The 18,646-nt window shown below is 34.8% G+C and overlaps 1 protein-coding gene across 3 annotated transcripts in view; it reads left to right on the forward strand.

Moving 5' to 3' along the window:
* GABPB1 (GA binding protein transcription factor subunit beta 1) overlaps positions 1 to 18,401 on the forward strand; it is a 61,407-nt gene extending 43,006 nt beyond the window's left edge. For all 3 annotated transcript variants that reach the window (XM_054565439.1, XM_054565438.1, XM_054565441.1), the window contains exons 7-9: positions 5,663 to 5,848; positions 8,633 to 8,748; positions 16,903 to 18,401. In XM_054565439.1, the coding sequence (XP_054421414.1) occupies positions 5,663 to 5,848; positions 8,633 to 8,748; positions 16,903 to 17,055 (455 nt within the window). In that variant the 3' untranslated portion in view covers positions 17,056 to 18,401. The remainder of the gene's footprint in view (positions 1 to 5,662; positions 5,849 to 8,632; positions 8,749 to 16,902) is intronic.
* The last annotated feature ends 245 nt before the right edge of the window (positions 18,402 to 18,646 follow it).

The raw sequence follows: 18,646 nt of genomic DNA on the forward strand, positions 1-18,646 counted from the left end.
CATTAATCTTGGACCAAGGTTTAATTTTCAGCTTTTAAGTTTCAGAAGTATTTTATTAGTATATCCTGAGGGACTGACTCACAAGCAGCAAACTTATATGAAGGTGATACATAAATCAGAATGCTGTTATTTATTTTTAAGGGAAGATACAACTGTTTTTTGATACATTAAAGTAACTTACTCATTTTGGAAATAAATCAGTGAAAAATATTTTAGCATTTAAAGGTATAAACACATAAGTTTTAAAAACCTTGTTTAAACCATCCTTCAGAATTTTGGAGTGGAGTAATTCAACAGAAATATCAGGCAGCTCATCATTAATAAAATAATTGTTACTCTCTTTTACATTATTAAAACAAACCAGAAGAATTTCTTCTTGGGACTAGTTGGGAATTAGCTTGTTAATTTATGTACCCAGTGATTAGAAGCCTGTATTCCTTTAGATGTTCTCTAATTCAGGTTTTCTCCTAATTTGAACTCCTTTCAGTTAATTTGAATTACTATGATAATGGCAACAAGAGCAGGGTTCTTAAGTTTTGTGTGTATTAAAATCATCTTAACAATACATTTGCACCAGTTTTACCACAGTAGGTTCTAATTGAGTAGATCTGGGATGGGACTTTCATGTCTGTATTTTTAACAGGTGATTGTGATGGCACACCAAAGTTTAAGAATTTGACCTAAATTTTTTCACTTTTGTATAGCACTTAGTATTTATTCAGTTATTTCTGAGTTGCATGGCTGAATCTCTTATAAGGAAAAGATATGGGAAAGAGGAATGGCTTTCTTAATAGCTTTAGTAGTTAAATATATCTAGGTGCTTGCTACCTAATGTTTTCAGGAGTGGAATAATTAAGGAGCAGATTTCAGGTAATTAGGATATAATTAAAACAAAAATGTGATGCTGATTATCAAGACCAAATTTCTCATTTTGAGATGAGAAGGATGTTATGCTCAGCACTTTAAAAATAAAACAGGGAAGTTATTCACTGCCAGCAATCTATAGACATACTAAGGGTTTGCCTATCTTTAAATTTGCCCTTATTATATATACTATTATCTAACACGCTGATTTCTGTTCAAAAAGATTAGAAAAATGTTTTAAATATATTTTTAAATATTTATTTGCTTTTAGAGAGAGGAGAAGGGAGAGAGAAAAAGAGAGGAACATCAATGTGTGAGAGATACATGGATCTGTTGCCTCTTGTCTGCCCCCTACTGGGGACCTCACTGGCAACTCAGGTTGAACCAGCGACCTTTTGGTATACAGGCCGGCACTCAGTCCACTGAGCCACACCAGCCAGGACTAGAAAAATGTTTTAGATTATGGGAATTCCTATGAAATTGTGTATCTAACTGATGCTGATCAGTGAGCATTGATAAAATTGTATTAAAGAAAATTAATACTACCTCTTTATTAAAAAAAATGAATTCTTTCAGAGTACTAAGTGTAGTTACCTACTTAAACTAAGGGAATGTATGTCTTTTAGTTACCTCTAAGTTAAATAGTTATCTACTATATTTGCTGGAAGCTCCCATTGTTAAGCTTGATAATTTTAGAAATTATACTTACTTTTGACTGATACTTCATCTTCTTGTACCATATTAGCAGTCTAATTTGCAGTCTAGTTTTGGCTCCTTTTTTTTCTTTAGTATTTTGATTCTTTTGCTTTATTTGATTTGTTGTGGTAGGTACCTAGCCAGTTAAGAGAGTTAGCATCTGAAAATAATGCTCTATGTGTTTAGGCGCAATTGAAAATTTCTTCTGATTGGCAAGATTTGCTGTGGTTCTGTTATACTTTTTTCCCCCCATTATGCTTTCATTTCACTAATTTTGGAAAAAACAAGTGATTCCTGAAACATTTGAAGTGTTCTCGTAGCATATTTTCCTGTATATGAAATTAAAGGAATTAAATTTCTGATTTCCCGATTTCTTTATTTTTGGCCAGCTCATATTTTAAGGTGCCTGAGCATGTATTCTTTGCGAAGTTCTAAGCCTGCCACTTGCAGAAACACAGTTTTGACCTACTTGTGATTCACTGCTGTTCTCTGCCTTATCTTACTGTATTTCTTCCAGAGCCATCAGAACTTATAAATGCCTACAAGTACTATACATCAAGGAGGTTTTTATTTTCTTACAAGGTTTTATGCTTGGAACTCAGATGTCTCTGCCTCAGAAATGGATAGAGTGACCAGGCACCTCTTTTGGAGCCAGGTCTTAGCTACTATTTTTCCAAAGAATTGTCAACAAATTTAAAGTTCAACATATTCTAATCTAGGAATGTGGGAACGATACTGAAGCTAGGGAAAAGGTGAAGGGAGAGTTATCATTAGCAGGAACGAATAATCTTGTTGGAGTAATGAGAAAAAATGTGAAACGTCAAAGACTAGGTTAAAATGGTTAAACACTGTTGTATAAGAGATTGTAAATAAATCATTTAGACAATTACTGTTGTTGTTTTTCAGAGCAAACAGATTACTTTTAGCTGGAGTTGGGGGCCCAGAGTGGGTGGAGTGGGGTGATGTCCTATAAGAATGGATGGGATTCCATTTTGGAAGTTATTCCAAAGTGAAGATAACAGAAAAGTAGAAGTTTTCTTTCCAGTGTTACAAGAGGAAACCATCACCATGTAGTACACTATTTATTAATAAGCAGAAGCAATCCTGTCTTTCTACCAAAGCTAACAGGCCAGTCTGTTAAAGGTATTTCATATTTGAAAAATCAAAATGCCAGGAAACTCACAACCTTACTCCCTCTTTTCTGCCTCAAAGCAAAAGTTTTTAAAACAAAAAATTTTTAAAGTTTTAAAAGTTTTTTACATAGCACAACAAAGAAAGCCTTTTAGATGAAAGGCAAGAACTTTATCATTTTAATGACTGTCATTGCAAATAGTGCAAAGATGAAAGTTCTTGAGTGCCTTGATTGTGTGTGATCTCAGAAATTTCTTACATAGGATTATGCTTTAAAATATCCACTACTTGTAGTTAGCATTCAATCAGAGTGAACATTCCTTTTTCATATGGATATTTTTTAAAAAATCAAAGCAATAGTTCGTGTGTTTGAAAACCTTAGTAGTTGTTCTATTGAATATATTCCTGTTTTATGCCTTACATGTTATTTTATAATTATCTTCCTGAAATTTTCTTAAGTGCTTGGTGATAAAGCCTAATTATAGTTTAAGACAAACAAAAATGAGAGAGCTGAAAACATAAAGGTTGTTTGCATTTTGAGTATTATCTTCTGCTGTTTGTATTGTGATCCATGATTATCAAATAAAACAGTAACAGAGTTGTAGCCAGGCCTGTTGCTGTGAATGCATCCTTGGAAACTAGGGTCCCAGTGCTCACCTTGCTTTTAAGAAAAAAAAAAAAAAGGTGATAATATATAGGGCCTCTCTCAGCCTTTAGTAAATCCTGTGGTCATTGATATCCGTGATGTTCTGCTGGAAGTTGGTAGCAACTTAGCATGTTTCAGAGCAATTGTGTATCTGAATAGCAGCACCTGAGAGAATGATTTTTAAAAAAATTATACTTTTGGTAAAGAACTGCCTCATATAACACTTTAAAAAACATATTTAGAAATAGCTTTTATGTCTTTTTTCAGAACTAATTATATTAAAACATTTTTTGTTGACAGTTTTCACACTCATAGGAAAATTGGAGGATGAATTTTATACCCCTCACCTGTATTCACCAGCTGTTAACATCTTGCCTCACTTGTATGTTCACACATACTTTTATTTTGCCAAATTATCTGAAAGTAGGCTGCAGACCTCCTGACACCTCATCCTTTAATATTTCAGCATGTATCTCTCAAGAATAAGGACAGCCTTTTACATACTCACATCTCCATTATATTTCCTAAAAGCATCAACATTAATTTAGTAACATTATTGACATACGGTCCATAGTTCAGGTTTACCCAGTTAACCCCAATGTGTCCTCTAAACTGTTCTCTTTTTTGAAATTCAGGATCCAATCAAAGTTCACACAGTGTATTTGGTTATTGTGTTTCTTTAGTCTCCCCCAATCTAGGACAGTCCTGTTGCCTCCGTTGTTCTTTATGACATTGAAATCTTTGTATAGGCTAAGCCAGTAGTCTGCAGGATCACCCACATTCTGGATTGATTTGTTTTTTTAATAATTAGATGCAAGCCAACATTTCCAGGAAGAACTCAGTGATACTTTGTAACCTCTCATTGCATCACATCAGCAGGCACATAATGTCAGGCTACCTTGTAATGACTCCTTAGGGACAGTGGGGCTGCCAAGTCTCTAGGGGCACTTTTCCCCCTTTTTAACCAGTGCTAATTTTCAGTGTGATACTTTGAGAACATTTAAATATCTTGTTTCTTCAAAAGATTTCACCAATGGTTTTAACATCCACTAGAATGATAAATGATGATTTTGGGGGGTTACAATAATAATTGTTCTTATTTTGTTAATTAGATGTTATTCTTCTATCAAGAAGATCTTTCCTTTTCCCCTTCCTCTCCTTTTTCATTGGGTATTATCATAGATAAATGGATTTTTAAAACTCAGGGTGTTGTTATTGATTACTGTCTTTCCTTTGATGCTGTTTTATTGAAGTGTAACATGTATACAGAAAAGGCATAGACCACTGGGCGTACAGTGTAATTAATTATCACAAGGTAATCACCCCTGTGTGTATAATCATTGTTCAGTTCACAAGTGGAAAGTGCATGGTATGTATTTTGTGTGTACGATTTACATGGCTCAGCCTGGTTTTTTCAGATCTATCCATGTTTTATATTTGGTCACATAAATTGCTGTGTCATATTCCAGTGTATGACTCTACCACAGCTTATTTGTTCATTGTACTTTTGATGGATATCTGGTTTGTTTCAAGTTTTTTACTGTTTTAAGTAAAGCTGCAATGAATGCTCCTGTGTCTGTCCTTTGGGATCAGTAGTTGGTCATAGGATTGCTTGTAGGAAAGGATTTTGGCAGACAAATCCAGGGGGACTGTTTTCAGGTGATAGAATACTCTTTGAGTCTCTCATAAAATATTAAAAGCATCACTTTGGATTTTACTAATGTAAATGTTAATATACTATATCATATTATATTACTATAACATCATAGTACATTATATATTACATAAGTATTATGTTATTCGTGTGATACCAGATCCGCATGCCACTTATTATCAATGCAACACTTGCTCACATAATCCAAAAAGGGAATACTGTTTGTTGTGGCTACTTGAAAAATGCAAAATTTCATGATTCATTGGGTATAGAAATGCTGATCAACCCATATGTAAATGTAAATGGAGTATAACCACATATAAAATTATCTTTAGGACTGTGGAATTTTATTTAAGCACATATAACCTTTGTCATATTTGTGACCTTAGGAGATCTTACACATTTTATACCTCATATAACTAAATTAAGAGAAATTGTTTATTTAAACATGCACATGCATACTTAGTTGGAACTCACTGTAAATTGTGGGACTTGTAGTCAATAATGTTTACACAGGTATGTACAGTACTGCTGGAGTCTAAAGTTTAAAACCCGGTAAAAGCTTTTCTGTGAAGGAAAGTAGCAGGAAAAGCAAAAGTACTAAAACAATAAAATTCTGTTAATACTTTAATTTATACTCACTGATTTTCACATATATATTTTTTTTCCAGTAGTGGCTACGGAGGAAGTAGTTACTGCAGAATCTGTGGATGGTGCAATTCAACAAGTAGTTAGTTCAGGGGGTCAGCAAGTCATCACAATAGTTACAGATGGAATTCAGCTTGGGAATTTGCACTCCATTCCAACCAGTGGAATAGGTCAGCCCATCATTGTGACCATGCCAGATGGACAACAAGGTTGGTAGTAGGCACTTACATAAAGTTTGTATTTATTCTCAATTTGTAGGATATTGTGATATGTTTTTCAGAGCATTTATTTTTGTCTTAAATTATATTTTTGTAACTGTTTGCAACAGACAATTAAAATTAGCTTGTTTTCTCTGCATATATACCAGGTGGAAAGAAGAATTGACCCCAAAACATTCTGGTTGGAAAATGAGCTGAAATAAATAATTCAAAGTCAGCATTGGACAATGATTTCCTAGGCCATTTAATGCAATGCAGATATGATGTGAGCTTTTCAAAATACCATGGAAGAAAAGGCTACTTTTAAAAAATTGGACTTAAGACTTGTAGTAGGAATGTGGTGGCAACTTTTAGCAGCTTTGTTGATAATTTTCCTGTATTTCCCCCTCTTGGAAACCACAAAGAGCAACATGATGGATGAAACAGAAGCCCCAACTACATTTTAAACAAATCTAAAAGGCTGAGAAAAACCACAAAATTTCATATTTAAGTGCTGCCAAAGACATCTAAGACCATTATAACCAGAGCAAGAGAACTTTCACAAAAACCCACAATGGTGTATCAAGAAAAGAAAAAAGTTGAGCTCAGAAATCAGCAGTAAATATACGTTCCCAGCAAGACAGGGCCCACGCTGAATAGAAAGCGTGGCAAACAGGGCGAAGACAGAATGGGGCAGCATTTGTGGAGGGAGCAGAAAGAGAAGGTGCGGAAAGTTCCTAGCTGAGCAAGCATCACCCTGCATCCAGTCCCTGAAAATAAAAGTATGTGCACACATACAATCTTTTAGAAAATGACTAGAATAGCAGAGGCTATGCGTCTTCATGGCCAGTGAAGGAATTACCGAAAGGAAGGGCTGGAGGTAGAAGATCTTTTAAAGTATGTTTGGTTGAGTGACAGAGGAAGTATGACATGATAGGAAAGGGTTTGTCCATGTAGCAGGAGAGGAGGAAGTCCTTGCCTTGTGAAGCTGGAGAGGCCTTTCTCCTGTTCTGCAGAAATCATCTGCTGATAACTGGTCTAAGATTTGGATCAGACCCAAATCCTTCCTATGCAAAGCTTTGAAGAACTAATTAAAATTATACAGAAAAGAAAATTTTCAAAGTATTTATATCAGGCAGATGTAACATTACCCAAAACCTGACATTTATACAAATGAACCTCACTGATGAACAAATGGAAAGAAACTCACAGTTTTCGATGGGAAGACTATCCTAAAGCTCTCAGTTCTTCCTGAGTTAATGTATAAGTCTAATGTGATATTTTTAAAAGACCATATTAATTTGCCAGGGTTGTCAGAACAAAGTACCACAGACTGGGTGACTTGAGCAACAGAAATTTATCTTCTCAAGATCAGGGTGTTGACAGTTTTGGTTTCTTCTGAGACCTCTCTGTGGCTTGAGGATGGCTGCCTTCTTGTTGTGTCTTTACATGGTTGTCCATTGTCTGTGTCCTGGTCATCTCTTCATATAAGAACACCAGTCCTATTGGATTAGGGCCTACCTAAATGACCCCATTACCCTATTCATTTCTTTAAAGTTCCTATCTCCAAATACAGTCACATTCTGAAGTACTGGGGGTAAAGACTTAAACATTTGAACTTTGAGGGGACAAAGTTCAGCCCATAACAAAGACTAGTAGGTCTTTTTCTGGAAGCCAAACAGATTCTAAGTTTATATTGATGGGGGAGGAGGGAAGGTGAAAAAGAAAGAAAACTCTGGAAAAGAAGAGCAATAAGAGGAACCTTCTGAATATTAAACTTTTAAAGACTTCATAATTTAAAAATGTATAATTAACATATGAACATACACACTATGTAGACAGTTAAATGAAACAGGTTCAACGTTTTCAAATTCTTGAGTTAATTTATAAGTGTAACATAATATAAGTTAAAAGAAATAAAACACTTTTATTCTCATTTCTAATGTTTTAAATTACACTATGTAAATATTAGTTTTTTTTCATTTATGTTCACATTTATAAATTATATTTGTTAATGTTTTGACAAAAACCATTAAAGGCTATGGAACAATTGTAATTCTCTCCATTGTTTATTAAGATTGTTTTGCATGGTTTCAGTTTGCACAGTCATTTATATGGTCCCATACTGCTCTGTAAAGCAAGGACAGCCTCTCTCTATATAATTTACATTTATATAAAAAGATACTAAAAATTGAGACAAAGTCAAACAACCCAGTAGAGAAACAAGCAAAATTTATAAACAGACAGCATTCATAATGGGGCACCCACACCACCACAGCTAAATCAAAGAAAGCTCTCTATGTACTGATGAAAGATGCCTTAGGTATATGGAGAAAAAAAAAAGGCAATTGCAGGATGATGTATCATTTGAATGTATGTTTTATATGTATGCTGCATTTTGTGTAAGAGAAAAATGAGAATGTATGTTCATATTTATTTTTACATAGATTAACAAAAGAACGTACACAAGAATCCAATACAAGCGATTATTTGTGTTAGCAGGAGTGGAGTGAGATGTCTCAAAATATGCTTGTTAAATATTGTTTTGATTTTGTGCTATGTGAATGAATATATTAGATATAAATTTTTAAAAAATAAGTAGGTATTTAAACAGCAACTAGTTTGTAGTGAAAAAGGAAGGTGAAGACAAATATGGACATCCTCAAAAAACAAATCAATGTTTTGAAATTATTGTTTTGGAATCTATTTTAGATGAGTTGCATCAACAATGTCAACTAGTTTTATTTCTACTAAACCTTTCTGAAAATGAAATAATGTATACATTTTTCATTTTAGTACTAACAGTACCAGCGACGGACATTGCTGAAGAAACTGTTATAAGTGAAGAGCCACCACCTAAGAGACAATGTATCGAAATAATTGAAAACCGGGTGGAATCTGCAGAAATAGAAGTAAGGAGTCTTTTACCCGGTGTGTTTTGCTGCAGTCATCCAAAATAAATTCAATTTTCTTTATTTTTTTTTTGTCTTTTATATTTATTACTAACAGTGTTGTTTTGATACAGAAAGTACATAGTACTATTTTGTTTAATTTTTGCCTTATACATATAGCAAGCCCTCAATAAATAAATATTGAATGAATGAATGAGTGAGTGAAGAATTTGTTTGTCACAAACTCTGCCATCCTGGTAACATTGGAATGTCTTTGGTTCTTGCATCCGAGCCTTTATTTTCTATAAGTTTACACACATCATCCTCACAAGTCACTAAAGGAAGTATCACTAAGTACTGACTAAAAGTTTTTTTCTTTCAAAATAAAAATGCAAGTGCCTATTTGGTCTGGAGGAACCTCTTAAACAAGTTTGATATTTGTCAACTGGGTTATTTATTATAAAGCTATAGATATCTGAGTATTACTAAGTGTTTTGAGGAATTAAACTTAGATTAGTTTGATAAGATTCACCTTTTTTCTCTCTCCCAAACTAGATTATAACTGTAAATCAGTATGTAAGTATAACCAAACTGTAGTTACCTCACAAGTTTTTTTCCTCACGTGACTAAATTATGTCCCCCAAAATTTGATAGAAGCTTATATTGAATGAAAATAAAGTTATTCAAAAAGTTATTTTGGAGTTTTTATGAGAACTGAAAAATTTACATACTCATACACAAATTCATAAGATCTGGTATGTGAACAGTAAATGTTGAATACGTTAAGGTTCTTGTTATAGAAAAGGGAGGAATTAAAGAATTATTTTTTTAAGTATATTTTATTGATTATGCTATTACAATTGTCCCATTTTTTTCCCTCCCCTTTATCCCTGTCCACCTGCAACCTCTGTCCCTCCAACATTGCCCCACCCCCTTAGTTCATGTCCATGGGTTGTGCTTACAAGTTCTTTGGCTTCTCCATTTCCTATATTATTCTTAAACTCCCCCTGTCTCTTTTGTTCCTACCATTTATGCTGCTTCTTCCCTGACCGTTTTCCCCCCATTCTTCCCTCCTCACACATTGATAACCCTACATGTGATCTCCATTTCTGTGATCCTGTTCTGTTCTAGTTGTTTTTCTTCTTTTTATTTTTAATTATTTAGCTTCAGTTGTTGATAGTTATGGGATTGCTGTCATTTTATTGTTCATAGTTTTGATTTTCTTTTTCTTAGATAAGTCTTAGATAACATTTCGTATAATAAGGGTGTGGTGATGATGAACTCCTTTAATTTGACCTTATCTCGGAAGCGCTAATCCGCCCTTCCATTCTAAATGATAGCTTTGCTGGATAGAGTAATCTAGGTTGTAGGTCCTTGCTCTTCATGACTTTGAATATTTATTTCTAGCCCCATCATGCCTGTAAGATTTCTTTTGAGAAATAAGCTGTGAGTCCTTTGTAGACAACTCTCTCCTCTTCTCATGCTGCTTTTAAGATTCTCTCCTTATCTTTATCTTGGGTACTTTAATTATAATGTGTCTCGATGTGGTCCTCTTTGGGTCCAACTTCTTTGCGACTCTGGGAGCCTCCTCGACTTGCATGTCTAGTTCCTTCGCCAGACTGAGCAAGTTTTCCTTCATTATTTTTTCAAATAAGTTTTCAATTTCTTGATCTTCCTCTTCTCCTTCCTGTACCCCTGTGATTCAGATGTTGGAACGTTTCAAAGTTGTCCCGGAGGTTTCTAAGCCTCTCCTCATTTTTTGAATCCTTGTTTCTTCATTCTGTTCCAGTTGATTATTTCTTCCTCTGCTCCACATCGTTGATTTGAATCCCAGTTCCTTCCCCTCACTGTTGGTTCCCTGTATATTTTTCTTTATTTCACTTTGTATAGCCTTCACTTCTTTTATATTGCAACGTACGTCATCATTTCTCTGAACATCTTGATTGCCAGCGTCTTGAACTCTGCATCTGATAGGTTGGCTATCTCCTTGTTGCTCAGTTCTTTTTCTGGAATTCTGATCTGTTCTTTCATTTGGGCCGTATCTCTTTGTCTCCGCATACCTGTTTGTTGTAAGGGGTGGAGCCCTACCTACTCGCCAGGGTGGGACAACCTGCTCCACTACTTCTTGGCTCTGTGTGGTGAGAGGGGTGAGAGAGGGAACAATGCAGCTTGCTTGCTCGGCTCTCACCCGCTTTCAGTCACTTCCCACACGCGGATTGGGCCTTTTCAGGTGCTGATTCCCGGTGGGTGGGCTTGTATACGTTCTGGGATCCTGTGGGCCCCTCCAATGGACTGTCCTGTGAGACTGGGAGTTTCTTCCGCCACGGCAATCCCCACAAGATTTTACAGCCACAGGTTTTGAGGCTTTAGTTTCCCCGCGCTGGAACCCTGGGTTGTGTGGTCTGTCTCGCTCCCCAGTAGTTCCTCACCGTTTATATCTGCACGTAAATGTGGGACCAGCTGGTCCGCCAGCCAGCCGCAGCCTCACCAGGCATCTTCTCCGCCCCCACTGTGCATCCCGACCCCTCCTACCAGTCTGGATGAATGTCTCTTCTTTAACTCCTTGGTTATGTTACATACAGTTTGATATTCTGGAGGTTCTGGTTGTTTTTTGTTTTTAAATTGGTGGTTGTCCTCCTTTTGGTTGTGCAAGGAAGGGAAGTGTATCTACCTACCCTCCATCTTGGCTGGACAGGATAATTTTTTTAAAGTCACTAAAAGACCACATAATTCTGACTGAGGACTAATAGAAAATATCCTAGCCCAAATTCATTTAACTGAAAGACTAGTATATGTTTGGGCACAATCACAAAGAATTTTTGAGTTGAAAAGGTGACCTGTTTCATGGTATAACCACAATATTTGGTAAAATTATCACTTTAATTTTTAAGTGTGGGTTGTTTCATGTTTTCAGATTTTAAAGTGATATTTTAGTACATTGAAGTTCTTTTAAAAAAAATTTTTTTTTGTTGATTTGAGGGGGAGAGGGAGAAAGTCATGGACTCTTTACTCCACCCATTCATACACCCCTTGGTTGACTCTTTATGTGCCCTGACTGGCGATTGAACCTCAGTCTTGGAGAGGCTATTGGGATGATGCTCTAACTGAGACACCCAGCCAGGGCAGTACTTTGCAGATCCTGCTCACAAACTAACAATTTATTTCATCAAACAGTATTATATACTTATTATTCAATCATTTTTAAAATATCTTTTTCCTGATATGTCAGATGATATTTCTGGCATATCTGGTGAAAAGTAGTTTGTCATGTACTTTGCTTTAACTATTTAATAAGGCATTTTAAAGTTACTGGAATTTTTAGTAAACATAAACTTGCTAAATTTTATCAGTTATATTTTTAAAACATTGAATATGCATCCTGTACCTTAATTTACCTAACGTGAGAGTTACTGTTTTCTTCAAAGTTCCACCTGATTCCTCTCTTACAGTCTTTTCAGAAACCAGAGAAAATAGTTGCAAATAACAGGAAAATATAGATTGAGGTATATAAATTAACTAGAACCATGGAAATAAAATTTTAGGGGGACAGAGTTTTAACTCAGTATAAAGAAGAATGTTTTTGGTTCGTTTTGTTTTTAGTAATTGGAGTTTTCTGGTGATGGAAATTTTAGTCTCCATCAGCAGAAATGTTCAGGCTAGGGTTGCACAACCTCTTAGAGCTATTAGATCTTTAAGCACACAGTGAGTGAGTGGTTACAGGTGGGCTGGGGTTATAGAATAAGGAGAGACCTCTGATGTTTTCATCAAATCAGGTGATCATTTCCTTACAACATGAAGTGGTTCTTTCGAATTTATTTTCTTGAGGGCAGATTTTTATACTTCTCTCTGGAAGTGACAGTTTGGCCATTCACCTAAAAAAGTCTCTCTCAGACAGTGGTTCTCAACTGGGATAATTTTGACCCTAGGAGACATTGGCAATGTCTGGGGATATTTTGGGTTACCACAGCCAAGGGCATGCCGCTGACATTTGGGCAGAGATCAGGGAAGCTGCTAAATAAACGTCCTCAATGATGCACAAGACAGCCCCCCACAATAAGGAATTATCTGCTCCAAAAATACCAGTACCGAGATTAAGAAACTGCTTTAAAGGAAGTAAAAAAGGACTTATTATATAGAATCTAATATGTTTCAGTTTCTCTGAGTGTATCTGCAACTGCCAGAGTGACTGTCCATAAAGAGAGTGTTAAGAATATATATTTACAGTTTCCCAGCTAACATTGGATCTCTTGAAAAATTAGTTTAAATTGTAGAAAAGTTATTGTCCATGTGGCTTTTATGTCTGCATTGTAGCAATATAGGAAATGAAATTGGCTTGTTATTTCAGAGGGGAGGTATGAGTAAGACCAGATTGCAATAATGTATGTCATTTTATCACCCCTTGATATTACTCTCCTATGTATGTATTTCGAAGAGCTGTATTTTTTATGATTTTTTTATTTGAGAGAGAGAAAGGAAGCGAAAGGGAGGGAAGGTGAGGGAGGGTGAGAAAGATGAAGAAAAATTTATTTGTTGTTCCACATATTTATGCATTCATTGGTTGATTCTTGTAGGTGCCCTGACCAATGATCTGGGGATTGAACCCACAACCTTGGCGTATTGGGATGATTCTTTAGCCAGCTGATATACCCGGCCAGGGCTGTACAATATATTTTTGGAAGAAGTGTGCTGTTTTTGGATTTCTTCCACAAATAAACAGTAGCCTAGTAAATTGAAGTTAAAACTGTTCTTTGTACATGTGGGAGAGGGAAAAATGTAATTGGTACATTAGAAATAACATTTTTTCTATTATTGTGTGAATTCAGGAAATACTTTTACCTTTTCTTTATCATGGAGATTAAAGATGAATATGTTCATTAGCAAATTGTTTACTTTTAATGAACAATTTGTGTCTTTTAATCTAATAGATTTTGATCCTTAGTGTTCTTCTAAAAATTAATTTCTATAAACTTTATATAATGTTTAATTTGATAAAAAGTTTTTTCAACCTGCTTTCCTTTTATTAATGAATAACCTTTTGATGTATCAAAGTTTAAAAATTTTTTATAGTCACCTCTTTTTGATAATTTTTTTTCTCTAGGGCTAGAGTAGACAAAGTTTTTCTGTAAAGGGCCAGATAACTAGTATTTTTGGCCTTATGGGCTATATAATCTGTTTTGCTACTCAGTTCTGCCATTGCGGCAGGTAAGCAACCATAGACAATCTGGAAATGAGTAGGTATGGCTGTATTTTGATAAAACTTTATTTATAAAAACAGCATCTTATTTGGCCTATGGCAGTTAGGAAGTTGATGCTTTTACACAGCAAATGGACCACTCACACACCCTGCCCAGTTTCTGTCTGTAAAAAAAAAAAAGAAAGTTTAATAGTTAAGAATATGGGTCTGGAATCAGATTCAGATTTGAATTATATTTTATAATTTTCTGATTGTGTGATTTTGGTCAAGTTAATTTAACCCTTCAAGACGTGGTTTCCCCATCAGTAAAAAGGGCGAAGTAACAGTACCTACATTATTAGATTGTTGTAAGGTTTAAAGAATAGATGTGAAGGACTAGTACAATGGTAAGCATATAGTAAGTGCTCAGTAAAAGTTGCCATAATTATTATCTTCTAAAATTTATATTGAGATAGGGTAGAAGATAAATCACTATCATGATTTTTTGCTTTATTATAGCTGAAATAAAATAAATTTGAATGTTGGAAAATTATATAATAAAAATGATAAAACTGTTGAGATAATTGCTACTAGCTGAAGCAGAATTCAAGAATCTTGTTTGAAAATGAAAAACTGAACTCAAGCTTTTCCTTGCCCCATTATTCCATTGCCTAAAGTAATAGTAATATATTTCTTGGATTTGGAGTTGTTGTGTAAGACAAATGTTTTCCTTTATTGCTACCAAATCTTCAGAATCTGTTTTTGTTGAAATTCTTCAGTGTTAGACTATTAAAGGAAAAATACCTTAGTATTACATATTAGTAGGCTTAAGTATGTTTATTTAAAAATGTCAAAATTTTATTGTGGTTTTATTGCGAAAGGTCAAAGCCATCAGATTGGCATTGCTACTTACCTGTAAATACAAACGTCAAGTGTCAGTCTGTTGTACTCTTTATCTATGAAACAACCAAATTACTGTTTTCATTAAGGAAGTGTCTTGCTTGTAACACATTTTCAGTAAATATTTGACAAAAGAATTTGGAAACAGGATCTTTTAAGAAGTTAATTAAGAAGTAATCTTTTCCACTGTTTAGAGATTTTTATTTGGTTTGAAAAAGTGATATGCCAAAAAGATTCCCCAGATACCTATATATTTGAGAAATAAAAAATGAGAACATGGACTTTAACAATGTTAACTATGCTTTCAATTTATATTGATATATTCTAATTGACATAAAAATATACAGTAAGCAAAATAGGATTGGACTGTGTTCACGGTATACTATTTACCTCACTCAGTTTGTTCTTTTGAAATAATTGTGAATCCCTTGCTCTTTCTAAATCTTAGTAAATAGGTGATACTAGAAGGTATCTTAAGATTATCCATTCCAATATTTCCTATCAAATCAGGGCAAGGTTTTTTTTTTTTTTTAATCTATATTCAAAACTTCAGCTACCAAAGGATCTTAGTTCTTAACATGTACGAATTTGAAACATTTATGAATGGCTATAAGTACTCTTGTTAGTGGGGATCTAGCTTCTGGGAAGCAGCACCCATTTCCCACCCTACCCATTGGGTGCTCAAAGTCCTCCATAGTTCCCTGCCAGGGGACTGGCATTGGTTGCTTACATGAGGCTCACCTTTTGGGTGTCTTTCCTGACTTGTTTTTACTCTTTCACCTTGCCTGGGATGTAAGGGCAAGAAGTAGGTAGGGAAAATGTAGCAGGAGAATGGGCATTTCTTAAATTGCAGATGAAAGACACACCTTTCTTGTACATTTTGTGTAATTGGAAGATGTGAAGACTACTTGTATAATCAATCTCTCCCACATTTGATGAACCCCAGGGAAAAACAAATGTTAGATGTAGCTTTATCCCCAGTGTAGGGAAGGGAATGGGATTACAGGAAGGCAGGAGTATTAGATGTGCTCCCCCTTGTAGACCATATAAGTAGTGAAGAGGGAATTTTTGGTGTTCACAGTGGACAAGGATCAAGGGGTCAGTGAAGAGACTCTCATACTGTCCACTTCCCTGGCAAGACGCTGACCTCTGGTCAAGTGTCTTGTCCAGTGTGAGCCTGGCCTTTCTTGTAATTAGTAGTCTTACCCTCAGCTCCCACCACACTAATTGGTCCTGGCCTCTGTAATTTCAGCTTGTGTGTGTGCAGGTTCATCTTTTGTCCATACGCTTACTAGAGGTATGGGAAAAGAACCTTTGCAATGTTTTTCCTTAGGCAACTGAATAGACGCAGAATGCGGATGAAGACCAGATTTGTATCAGCTCTCAATTTATTGAGGAATTTAATACATACATTTTATACCTGTATAATGAGTCACGATATAGACATTAGTATTTTATTGATTTGTAAAATGGTATCATTTAGGAAACACTAATTTAGACCAGCAGTTGGCATTTTAAAGATGAGGAATCTTGCTATCAGAGAAAGATAGTTTTAAAAGCAGTAATATTAGAATCTCATAAATATGATTCTTTCCTCTGTTACCATGGGAAAGCTACATCATCTCTGAGCATCATTTTCCTCATCTGTAAAATGGGCATAATATCTATCTTAGAGGCTTGTCATTGGAAATCACCTTGCTTTGTCATATAATGCATGCATAATAAATATTGTTTGTAAGTATTACCTTCAGATAAAAATGCAGATAAAGATGTGAACAGATATGATTGTATATATTTCCTTCTTAAAGTTCTTCACTAGTTTTTGTTGTACATATAAAAGTACAAGGTACCCAATTTGTGTTTATTATCTTAGTCTTATTTTTAATTATGAAATGTTTTCTTTGGGATCAGAAACTAATCCATATCTCACAGTGTGGAACACAAAATTGGGTTCTTTAATTAGTGAATTGGTTGAAAAGGCAAGATGTCTAGGAAATATCAGTAAGTGACTACTTTGAGCTACAAATTTTTTGTGAAAGGATGCATGCTTGTAGATGTTAATAATTGTGCAAAAACTGAAAACAACTTTTTTTCTTAATTAGGAGAGAGAAGCTCTTCAGAAACAGCTGGATGAAGCAAATCGAGAAGCACAAAAATATCGACAGCAGCTTCTAAAGAAAGAACAGGAAGCAGAGGCCTACAGACAGAAATTAGAAGCTATGACTCGTCTTCAGACTAATAAAGAAGCTGTTTAATTGAAATGAACGTATGGTGTGAGTTTACTCCTGGTCAAGAAAGAATACAATCTTGAACTGTACACAATAAGGTGCAGTCGCGGGAAGACGGGATGATTGAAGAGACTACAGATTGATAACTGGACTTAAGCCATGCTGTCTGAATTCTTGTAACATAAAACTTTAGAAGTTGTCAGATGTATTTAAACTGAATTCTGTAAATAGTTTTTGTTTTTTCTTTTTTTACCGTTCTAAATGAGTTGGTAAAGATTGTTGAAGAGATCCAAAAACACAATAAGCCACTGTTTTTGTGAGTTCTTTTTGATTTTAGTATGAACCTTAATTTCTCAGAAACAGAACAGTTTTAAGGGTGATCGGTGTTGATTAGACCAAATGTTGTGTAATTATGTGGTGGACTGATGCTGGAATTACTCCTGTAGGTATAAACTTCTATATGAAGAGAAGATTTCTCCCAGGAAATCTTTGTACAGCTTTAAGTTGTCTCAGATTCTCTGAAAACATTTTTTAGAAAATAAATTTTTATATTTGTTCAACTTCGGCTATACCCAAGTAGATTTACATGTATATGAAGCAAATATTTTTAAAACTTTGTGTTTGTACATATTCTGCATGTTTTATAATTTCAGATTGCATCACTTGCATAGGTATTTTTCCCACGAAGATTATAAAAGTTGGTAGGGAGGGAAAACCCTTTTATTCTGTAGGGTCATCTTAACTAAGTAAGCTAGCAGCTGGTTTTATTGGAATGATAGTGTACTTGGAAGGAGCAGCTTACAAGATAACTTGAATTAGCAAACTACAAAATCTATGCTTTTTTGAAAATTTAGTAGTGGGGACGTGAAACTGTATTCTGTGCCTTCCATCATGATTTCCACGTGAAAGCACTTTAAGGCAGTACATTTTAAGATAATGTTTTTGGAAAACTCAAAGCATATGGGTTTCTGAAATATTTCATGGATTCATTCCCCTCCCTTCTCCAGGAAATTATTCTTATGGAAAAAAAATGATTTTGTATGTAGGACAAGAACTTTTTATACTATAGTGATGCTATAGATATGTCTACCATAACTTTTATTTTTCCCTCTAAAAGCTGTTTGTGCTGTGACTTGCTGTCATCACAATATTGTTGAATTCCACAATGTATGAACATTAAGCTCTGACACTGTTCATTCTTTTGTGTAAAATGTAACTTCAAACTTCTTCATGCTTCATTTCTTGCATTAATGTTTTATTGCTTTATGAAAATGTTTAACCCTAAGGCCCTTCTAGATTACCTATACTGTATAAAAAAGCAATTACCCTTAAAACTGTACTCTGGCCTACTTTTCTATTTTACAATTAAATATCTTTTCCACATATATTCAGTGTAGACTTATGTTTAACCACATTTTTTCACAAATTAAAAATTTTATTCTGTGTATTAAAGCCATATTCCTCCATATGAAAATATATATGCTCCACATGGTGTCTTGTAGGTCCTTGAGGTAACTCCTTGGGAATTAATTCTTTCATTGCAGTTATCAGTCCAGTTAATAGTGAAAAGATCTGTGAACTATCAGCCTGATGGTTGCTATTTGGAAACTTCTAGAAA

This window comes from Pteronotus mesoamericanus, unplaced genomic scaffold, assembly GCF_021234165.1.
Source record: "Pteronotus mesoamericanus isolate MK-2021 breed Mesoamerican mustached bat unplaced genomic scaffold, CSHL_Meso_final contig_164, whole genome shotgun sequence".
Classification (NCBI taxonomy): Eukaryota; Metazoa; Chordata; class Mammalia; order Chiroptera; family Mormoopidae; genus Pteronotus; species Pteronotus mesoamericanus.